This window comes from Verticillium alfalfae, genomic scaffold (genome assembly GCF_000150825.1).
Source record: "Verticillium alfalfae VaMs.102 supercont1.1 genomic scaffold, whole genome shotgun sequence".
In the NCBI taxonomy this organism is placed as follows: Eukaryota; Fungi; Ascomycota; class Sordariomycetes; order Glomerellales; family Plectosphaerellaceae; genus Verticillium; species Verticillium alfalfae.
The window spans coordinates 1408010-1417813 of NW_003315038.1; the positions used below are offsets into that span (position 1 = coordinate 1408010).

Consider the following 9804-nt stretch of genomic DNA (forward strand, 5'->3'; position numbering starts at 1 on the left):
TTCTTGGCCCGACTATTCGAAAGGGCCAGACGCCGGTGGCCCCAGATGGAAGGTGCTTGAACCCATGGTGGTCGGCCAAGAATATTGGGCCACTGTTCTTCTTGCCGGCGCAGATGCCTGGGGGGAGTTGTGGTTGTGGTTTAGCCCAGGTGGGCGTGCGTGATGAGGGATGTGGATGTTCCACGATTCCCCCCACCAAATTTCCAAATGAGCATTTCTGCCCGGAGAGAGAGAGAGAGAGAGAGAGAAGAGAGAGGAGAGAGAGAGAGAGAGAGAGAGAGAGATGGCTGTGGTCGTAAAACTCCGTTATAGGAGATGGGCCTGTCGTCTGCGACGGAACCCTCACGATAAAGCAGCCTCGAGGTGAGACGCGTCGACGCGTAAAGGGGATATGTACGTAAGCAGGTCCAGCCAGCTCCCGCTCTCGCATGTGACAATGGAGCGCCGTATGACCTGTCCTAGACCCTGCGTCCGATGACACAACCCCGTGGACTCGTGGAGCTTCCCCCACCTTCCTCTGCCTCCCGCACCTCCCACTTGCCCTGGCCGCTCGACAAGCGACAAGGCAGCATCTGTCCAACCTCAAGACAGCCTCAGCCCCAGCATCGCGCCAGACACTCAGTAAGGTCCGCGTGACGCGAGCAAGGTAGCGTCAAGAAGCAGACCAGAGAGACGCTCGCTGTTCAGGCAATACATCCAGGACCACCCCCCGCTGCCCCGCGTCTCTTCTTGTCCTGCGATCCCCCCCCCCTTCATCCCATCTCTTCGAATCTTCGAACCCTAGCTACCTACGCTCCTCGGCGTGCCCAAAGCACCGACCCGAAAGCCCAACATGACGCTCCAATTTGCGCCCTTCTCCTCCGACATTGAGCTGCCCTTCTATGCGGCCCTCTTTGCTTCCAAGGTCGACCATGATAAGCTCGACGACTCGGTCCGAAAGGTCATCGGCCAATACACCCCGCTGAGTGTCGCCGCCGAACAGAGCTGCAAGATGCAAATTATGGGTGATGCGCTCACGAGAGACGAGTAGGGCTGATCCCCTGCCCCCGCTGAAGACATGTCCGACGTCTGTTTCTGGAGCTGACTTGTGCAGGAATGACAACGAAGTACGAGCCGCAAGAGAACACATCCGTGCCGAGGGGTCCATAAAGAACTTCAACACGCTCGACGAATTCAAGAACGCCGACAAGCAGGCCATGCTTCAGCTGACTGCCAAACATGTGAGAGCTGCGATCCCCCATTCTTCAAGGCCGACTTTGACCGACCAACGCAGATTTGGCACGCCATCAACGACGGCTCCATCTACGAAGTCCCCTCTCTCCTCTCCTCTTTCATGATCCTTTCCTACGCCGATCTTAAGAAGTATCGCTTCACCTACTGGTTCGCCTTTCCTGCGCTGCATTCCGACCCTCAGTGGAAGAAGTCCGGGCCCGTCGTCCGCCTCACGCCGAAGGAGAGTGCAGTGCTCGTCGATCGAGTGGGCACATGGACGTCGCAACGAACAAACAGTCGCCAGAACGGCTTCTTCCTTGCCAAGAAGGTCAGGAATGTCGATCTCAGCAACTTCAGCGAGGATGGGAATTCGGAGCTGCACGACTTGAATAATGAAAAGGGCTACCTTTGGGAGATCGGCAAGCTGTCGGATTTCGAGACGGGCTTCTTCAACGATATTCCGCCCGAGGACTGCTACGTCTCCTTTGTCGACTCTTCCACCTACGCGGAGAACCCCTCCTGGCCGCTGCGGAATCTGCTCTGGCTCATTCGGCAACGCTTCCGGCTCTCCAAAGTCAACATCCTTTGCTACCGCGAACTGAGGAGCAACAGGTATGCTGCTAGGAGCATCATCATTCCGCTCGAGACGGAAGCCACCGAGCCACTCGATGTCAGCAAAGTCCCCAAAGTTACGGGCTGGGAACGGGACAGCGAGGCCAAGTTGCGCGCGCGCGTGGCCAACCTCGCCGACTACATGGACCCCGCGCGGTTGGCGGACCAGTCGGTGGATCTCAACCTCAAGCTTATGAAGTGGCGCATCTCACCCAATCTGGACCTGGATGCCGTCAGCAGGACGAAATGCCTGCTTCTCGGCGCCGGCACCTTGGGTAGCTACGTGTCGAGGAACCTCCTCGGTTGGGGTGTGCGAAAGATTACCTTTGTGGACTACGGCCGTGTGTCCTTCTCCAACCCAGTCCGCCAGCCGCTGTTTGAGTTTGATGACTGCCTCGGCGGTGGCAAGGCCAAGGCGCCACAAGCTGCTGAGGCGCTCAAGAGGATCTATCCTGGGGTCGAAAGCGAAGGCCACACGCTTTCGGTCCCGATGCTCGGCCATCCCTTCACGGACGAGGCAAAGGTCAAGGCAGACTTTGACAAGCTCCAGCAGCTCATCGACGACCACGACGCTATATTCCTATTGATGGACAGCCGAGAGTCCCGATGGCTTCCCAGCGTCATGGGTAAGGCCGCAGGCAAGATTGTCATGAATGCAGCACTGGGATTCGACAGTTTCGTCGTTATGCGGCATGGCGCAGAGCCCAAGGACGTGGATACCAGCGACAAGGAGCGAAAGACTCTGGGTTGCTATTTCTGCAATGATGTTGTAGCTCCTGTTGATGTAAGCAGAGCTGATTCTGGACACCTCGATCTCGTGCTAACCTCGCTCTTAGTCGCAGAAGAACCTGACCCTCGACCAGCAGTGCACGGTTACACGACCGGGCGTGGCCGCCATCGCGTCGGCTCAGCTCGTGGAGCTCCTAGCGAGTCTGTTACAGCATCCTCTGAAGCACCATGCCGCAGCTCCTCAGATCTCGGCTGGCGCTCACACCCCGCGCGACCCTCCAGACCACGCCCTCGGTCTTGTGCCGCACCAGATCCGGGGCTTCGTTAGTACATTCGAGAACCTCGTCATCCAAGGCGAGTCGTATCCATGTTGCAGTGCCTGTGGCCCACCAGTGCTCGACGCGTTCCGGGCTGATGGGTGGGAGTTTGTGAAGCGTGCGTTGCTGGAGAAGGACTACGTTGCCGAGCTGTCAGGCCTGGCCGAGGTCCAGAGGCAGGCAGAGTTGTTGTCCGCTGAGGTGGAGTGGGAGGAGGAAGAATCCCTGGAGGAAGGGGATGGCGAACTTATTTGAGGCGCACATGCATGGGTCAAGGAGCAGCGGGGGGGTTCGTCATTTGCACAGGAGTTCAGGGGCGGCGTTCGGGGCGACCAGTGTGTGCAATACCTGACCACTTTCGCGAGGAGCATATCTACGGGGCATGGGGTATATACGAAGATGGAGAAAATCTGGCGTCGATTCAACCAAGGTATATATATAGATATACATATATCTATACCAATCAGATTGTGAACGTTTCACAGCAGACCACGGCGACCTCGTCTTGGATGTTTTCGTATGCATATAAAGGGGTGGTCTCATGAAACTATCCAATACCAGGCCAACTCGGGGCTAAACGCGTCCGTCGCAGCAATGATCAACTTCTTCAGCAACGTGCAACAAGATTCAAATGTAGCAACGCGCTAAAATGTCACCTTGGGGTCTTTCAAGATCAAGGTCTTTGCGGCCCGTGTGTAATGTTCACTTCAGATCCGCGTTCTCCACATCGTCTCCGTTTCTGCGTGCCTCCGACCCCTTGCGAATCCTTTTCTGCGGCTCAGACGAGTTCAGCATTGCGGCGCTGAGGGCGCTGCATCACGAGCATATACGAAACCCGTCTCTGATCGAATCGCTTGATGTCGTCATAAGGCCTGGGAAGCCCACCGGTCGGGGTCTGAAGACGGTTCGGCAGGGTGAGCTCGTCTGATCACAAACACTGCAAGCGAGACTTACTTACGATGCCATGCGTCGCAGTTCCGATCAAGTCTACAGCTCAAGAACTGGACTTGCCGATCCATGAGATCAACACATTTACAGGATGGACAGTGAGTGGCCTACGCCTGAGGTATATCTAGGTACTTCGCCCTCGGCTCACATCTCTAGCCATCCTTCAACATGAACCTCATCGTCGCCGTGTCGTTTGGCCTACTGGTCCCGCCCAGGTTGCTCAGAAGCGCACAATATGGTGGCCTTAATCTTCACCCATCTCTCCTCCCAGAGTATTGACCCCTCTTTTCCTCTATTCTGTCCTTCATCTTGCTGACCACGTTTGCCAGCCTTCGCGGGCCCGCGCCTCTCCATCATACGCTTCTGCTGAACCGCCCCTTCACCGGCATCACCCTCCAGACCTTGCACGAGTCCAAGTTTGACCACGGCACCATCCTGTCCCAGACGCCCCTCCCAGGCATCCCTGTCCCGCCTGGCACGAACTTGCAGGCCCTCCACGACATCGTCACGCCGCCAGCCGCCGAGATGCTCGTCCAGGGCCTGCGCAACGGCGTCCACGTGCCGCTGCTGAAGCCCGTCGGCTGGACGCCCTCGCAGCGAGACCTCGCCACGCTGCGCCACGCGCCGAAACTCACAAAGCAGGACAGGCAGGTCCGGTGGCGCGCGTGGGCGGCCGACGACTTTGCGAGGCGGGAGACCGTTCTGGGCCCGCTGTGGAGTGAGCTGCAGACACGCCGGGGCAGGAAGAGGGTTATTTTCGAGGGTCTCGAGGCGGTTGCGCCGTCGACCGGGAGTGACGAGGCGATGAAGGGCCAGGCGCGTGCGTTTGTCGCGTTCGAGACGGGCACGGACGCAGGCGTTTCTGGCGGTCCCATTTCACCGGAGGCAGTGGAGGAGGTGTCCTACCTCGAGGCTGATGACGGCAGTGGTTCTGTGTTGATGTCTGCCCCTGGCGGTGGCGTCGTGAAGGTCGCGAGGATCAAGATTGAAGGAGACAAAAGCAAGCCGGCGGCCAACACGTTGGCGATACACACTAACGTCGGCAAGGCAGAATATTGGAAGGGGTCTTCGACTGGTCACGGCGACCTGTCATCGTGATATAGAGCATTTATTTTGTATAGTACGGTAGTCGTCGTGGCTCGCATGAGGATATGATAATTGTACACTACCAGGTCTGTCTTGGAGACAGAGAAGCTATCGGCGACGCGTGACTACATCCATTCAAACAGTGGCAAACAATTGTGTGCCCTCCCCCCTGATCCATTCCAGGACTTGTTACTCAAACAATACCAAAGTGAAATGCCAAGCCTCGCACCCCAGCGTGGGATTGCTTCCACGCGCTTCATGTTGCACATCTCAGTTTCCGGCCTCGACATCGTCATCATATACCTTCTCATGAGCAGACTGCTCGACACCCTGGCTCCGAACCAAGGTGCCTGTTTGGTAGCTTCTTAGGGCGGCACATCAAGCCTATCCTGCCACTCATCATACTCCTGCGAGTCGAGAAGCTTCCTGGTTTCCACTTCGTCAATGTAAGGTCGGATTCTTCTTAACGCGGGTGAGACCGTAGTAGCAGCAGAGGCTTCTTTGGTGGCACTCGGTGGGCCTCTGGAAGCAGCTCGGGTGTCTAGAGCGTAGAGCTTGTAGTCGAGGTCGTCGAGGGGCATGCGGTCGCCGCCCTCGGGGATGAGCAGCTTGTGTCTGAGTCGGTGCTCCAGGACGTCAACCTCCATCGTGTGCGCCGTGACGAAGTGGTAGACCTTCACCGGCCGGGTCTGGCCGAAGCGGATGGCGCGACCCCGGGCCTGTCGCATGTACATGTAGTGGTTGCGTCTGTCGGTGTGCAGGGGCGCAGCAAACATGACGTGGTTGGCCTCGGTAAGGTTCGTGCCGGCGGACTCCTCGGACATGAGGCTCTGGACGAGAACCTTGGTTTTGCCGTTTTCATTGGGCTCTTTGAAGTATCGGATGGCGTCAGTATCGTGGTGTGTGCCGGTGGTCATGTACACATCGACGTTGTCGTCCTCCGCAAGCGCGTCGAAGAGCTGGGCCTTGAGCTTCTTGTTGCTGACGAACAGGAGAGCCTTCTCATCATCCTTGACATCGGTGCGTATGACGTCCAAAATCTTCATTACCTTGGCGCTCTTGCCCTCAAAATCGAGAGTTGAGGCTGCCGTGGCAGAAATGAGCTGCGTGCAGGGGACGAGGGCAGAGCGAGCCATCGCAGAGCACGAGTCGACAGGGCATAGAACCTCGCCCGCAGTGCTCTCGACCTGATGATGCTGATGCTCATGTGCTGTGACGCATCTTGAGCACAGTAGGTGGCCACAGGTGATGAAGAGGCTGAGGTCCTTTATCTCAGTGTTGTCCTGCGAGCCGCAAACACTACAAGTTGGAGCACGTGGCTTATGACCGGCCTCCAAATCCTGGGCAAACGCGAATAAGGATTGCACAATGCCGAGCACACGGAGCCGGCGAGCCTGGCGGATGTATTCCTCTATGCCGGCCTGTACGCTTTGGAGAGCCATGGCCATACGGTTCGTGGCTTGATCGTGACTGGTACCGCGATCAGTCTCTTCCTCGTTCAACTGAGGGCGGTAAGGCCGGAATTTGTTGCCAAACTCAAAGTCTTTGGACTTTGTTGTGTCCTTCCAGTAGGCATCGAGGAGTGTAGCAGAAGCCAGCCCGATATTGGCAGCCACCTTCTCAGGCTCTGCTTCGTGATACTGGTCCAGCACGTTGGCTTTCAGCAGATCACAGACCGACTCCTTGAGCTGCTGGCTTGTGGCTTCAATCTGACTTTCGGAATTGTAGCTTGCTTTGAAGCAAACGAGATTGGCTTCCACGTGTTTGAGCTCATCCTCATCCATAGCTTCGACGTCCTCCTCCGTCAGCTTCCACCAGTCGATAGCACCGTACACACCGTTTCCGCCCTTCCAGCTGGCCCATCCGCCGGGTTGCCAGATACCAGCGCTCTGTGTCGCGCCGCGGCCCTCGTGATGCTATGTGCGAGGTGCAATGGCGCGATACAAGTCGTCTCTGATCTCGGCGTCTCCAAAGCTCCAAGGTCTATCAGCAGTGAACCTTTGGATAAAGTCGTCAAGGTGGTCTTGGTAGTAGATGGCCTTGTCCTGCTTGGTCTTGTCTCTGCCCTTGGCGTTGGTCATTGCGAGAAGGCCGCTCATCTGCACTTGATCGACGACATACATCAGCATGTCGAACTGGCTCTTGATCATGGCCTTGGAACGGGCCTGGAGCCTTTGGTAGATTGTCCGCATGCTGGTCAGCACGGTGATGCCAGAAACGGCGCCTGCCCTAACATCCATGCCGAGCTTCTTCATGTTTCCGCCGTAGGCCGACAGATTAGTCGACGACTGAACCAAAAGCGACTGGATCGTGTTGTGCCACGACATGCGCAGGTTCTCTCGCGCCTTCGACGCCTTGTTGTTTCCGGTCTGTTGCAGCAGCCAGTCGATGATGGCGCGCATGTCTCCGGGCACCTCTTCAATGTCCCAACGCGCATCGTACAGAACCTGCTGCAGCTGGGCGTATACAACGGAGCTGACAGGGTCGAGCCTGCAAACAATGACCTGCTCGGTAACCCCAATGTGGGAAATATCGGTCTCTCGTCGGGTCATCTTGTGCTCAATAAAGATACGGGCCTGTTCGTGACGCTCGAGCGCAAACTGGGCCGACTTGGGGTCAGCGTACTGGCGCATCGCCTCGCCTCTTGTGGTCTTGTCGAGTCTTGGGCCTCTTGTGATGCTTGGGAAAGATTTTGGCACCGACGCCTCAGGTCGAGCGACGTGGATGTTGACGAGGTCGGCGATGGCGCACACCTGGCTCAGGTCTGCCATGGGCGGTGTGCCGGAAAGTACCCATTTGGAGGATGCCACACAATTGGCCACGAAAGCCGCGGTACTTTTGTTCTCGTACGAGAACTCGTCGAGCACCACGCGGTCGAACGAGTACATCTGTAGGGCTGTGGCATCCTTGAAGTCGTTAACGACGTGAGGGGTAGCCACCTTGCGCTTTCTGTCGGCCATGGCAGAGTCTGAGTCGGACTCAGCAGAGTGATCAGATTCAGAAGCGGCGGTGGCAGTCCGCCTTGGTTTCTTGCGCGTTTTCGTCGCCCGCTGTGTGCGGGCTGTCGCCTTGACCTTCTGATCCTTACGGTGAGACTCCACGATACAGGCGGCTCGAGCCTTCTCAAAGCTGGCCTTTCGTTCCTGAGTTCGAAGCGAGATATGTTTCGCGAGAGCGCCGTTGTTTTTGTTGTTGTCAGCGTAGCACTGGTATGAGTCCTCCAGGTCGGTGACAGCCTCGCGATACCAAATGTTGAACTCTCTCGACGAAGCTCCACTGGCATCGTGGAATTTGGCAGCCCCGGCCACTCTGGTGAGGGTTTGAACAAAAGCGGAGGAGTGAATGAAGGCGGTGCTCAGAATGACTAAGTCCGCCGTCTCGAGCATACCGCGATGAAAAGGCGTCTTCGCGTTGATGACGACGACGTTCCAGTTCTCGGAACCAAGAAACCTTTCTATCTCATCGCGCCACTGGTCGACAATCTGGGGGGGACAGACAATCAAAGTGGCCTTCAGATGGCAGTGTCTCTCCTGTGTCCATGCATGCCGCTCAATCGTAGACCTCTCATCGCTCAGATTGCGCTGATGGTCTATGAGGGCTAGGGTGACGATGGTCTTGCCGAATCCAACGTCGTGAGCTAAAACGCCTCCCCTAGCTCTGTTGACAACTTCAGCGTGGGAGCGGAGACGAATGCTTGACGACGGAACAAGGAACTCTTCCACCTCCTTCTCGACGAAGCAGCTGTTGCTGCTCTCCTTCTCGATCATCCATTGGACAGACTGGATCTGGTCTGGACGCAGCTGGACACCACAAGAGTCAAAAGAGGGTAACTGGATAGCCAAGTCGCAGGTTGCGGAGGGAATGACGTCTTGGGATAAGCAAGCTTCAAAAGGCTCGATCATCTTTAGGCTAGGGTCAACGAACTCCACATCAACAGCAAAACCGATGTGGCCGTCCTGCATGACATCGCGGCGGATACCCCTGATCAATCCGTCTCGAGGAAGATGTAACCAAGCCCTGTGAGCTAGTGCAGTTGGGTTGAAGAGGATACGAACGATAAGCTCAGGTTCCTGAGCAATGTTGCCCCTTGCACGGCCGCTGTAGAGGTCGCCTGTGTGCCGAGGTTGATCGGCCCTGACAATTTGAACATCCAACTCCACAGGAAGCGGTCGTTTACTGTAAGACTCGGCTAGTTTTTGAGCAGCTTCTGAATCGTCAAACAGCTTTTTAACTTTGAGTCCCTCCCAAAGCAGATGTATCTTGGGGTCGGGGAAATCGGCGTCAAGGATCTGGCAAGCAGTTCCAGCCCGCTCGAGTAGCCCGGCTTTGAATTCTCGAGGCAAGTGATCAGCTTTGAGTGCGCCGAGAGCAAACGATATGAGAGAGAGCGCATCCTTGTGGTGGTGATCGCTCACGCGCATCCATTTCTCGCCAGGGCCCGTCTCTTTGGCACACTCCTTGAAGATCTCTCCATCCGTTTTCCACAGCTGCGGGAGCAAATGCACCGGAAATGGGAGGTCAGGGATGTCAATTCTCAGTTGAAGCACCGGGATAGGCGCCTGCGCAACATCCGGGAAACTCAAGGCCCCGGGAATGATGACGTGTAAGTCTTCAGAAGTCTCGGCTGTCATTCTGTCTGGTGCAAGATGCACATCGGACATGCTGATGTTCATGAGGGTCCCATTGGTTTGGTGAACGCTACGCCAAAGACCAGGAATCTCACACTGCACAGTCTGTGGGGTGCCATATTGTCGTAGTTCCAGCTCCTGCTCCTTCCAGCTGCTTGGAAACTTACAAAGCACTTCTCGATGTGTTCCCGGTTCGAGCTTGCTCACAGACTGTGACATGACCCAACTATCTTCTTCAGGCTCTGTAGTGTGTTTGTGTCGAGAAAGAGATA

The 9804-nt window shown here is 56.5% G+C and overlaps 3 protein-coding genes across 3 annotated transcripts in view; 2 read left to right on the forward strand and 1 right to left on the reverse strand.

Moving 5' to 3' along the window:
* Positions 1-832: 832 nt before the first annotated feature.
* VDBG_00435 (Atg7p) lies at positions 833-3125 on the forward strand (the record flags this gene model as incomplete). Its single annotated transcript, XM_003008708.1, has 4 exons — positions 833-1026; positions 1094-1220; positions 1274-2608; positions 2661-3125. The coding sequence occupies 4 exons, from the start codon at positions 833-835 to the stop codon at positions 3123-3125; spliced, it is 2121 nt and encodes a 706-aa protein (XP_003008754.1).
* An 861-nt stretch (positions 3126-3986) lies between these two features.
* On the forward strand, positions 3987-4916 carry VDBG_00436 (methionyl-tRNA transformylase; the record flags this gene model as incomplete). Its single annotated transcript, XM_003008709.1, has 2 exons — positions 3987-4033; positions 4148-4916. 2 exons carry the CDS (start codon positions 3987-3989, stop codon positions 4914-4916), a joined length of 816 nt encoding a protein of 271 aa, XP_003008755.1.
* Positions 4917-5269: 353 nt separating this feature from the next.
* The window catches only part of VDBG_00437 (conserved hypothetical protein), a gene marked incomplete at both ends in the record, with an annotated part of 8024 nt that continues 3489 nt past the window's right edge, over positions 5270-9804 (reverse strand). The window contains 3 exons of the mRNA XM_003008710.1: positions 5270-6758; positions 6849-9540; positions 9700-9742. Coding sequence (XP_003008756.1) covers positions 5270-6758; positions 6849-9540; positions 9700-9742 — 4224 coding nt within the window. The remainder of the gene's footprint in view (positions 6759-6848; positions 9541-9699; positions 9743-9804) is intronic.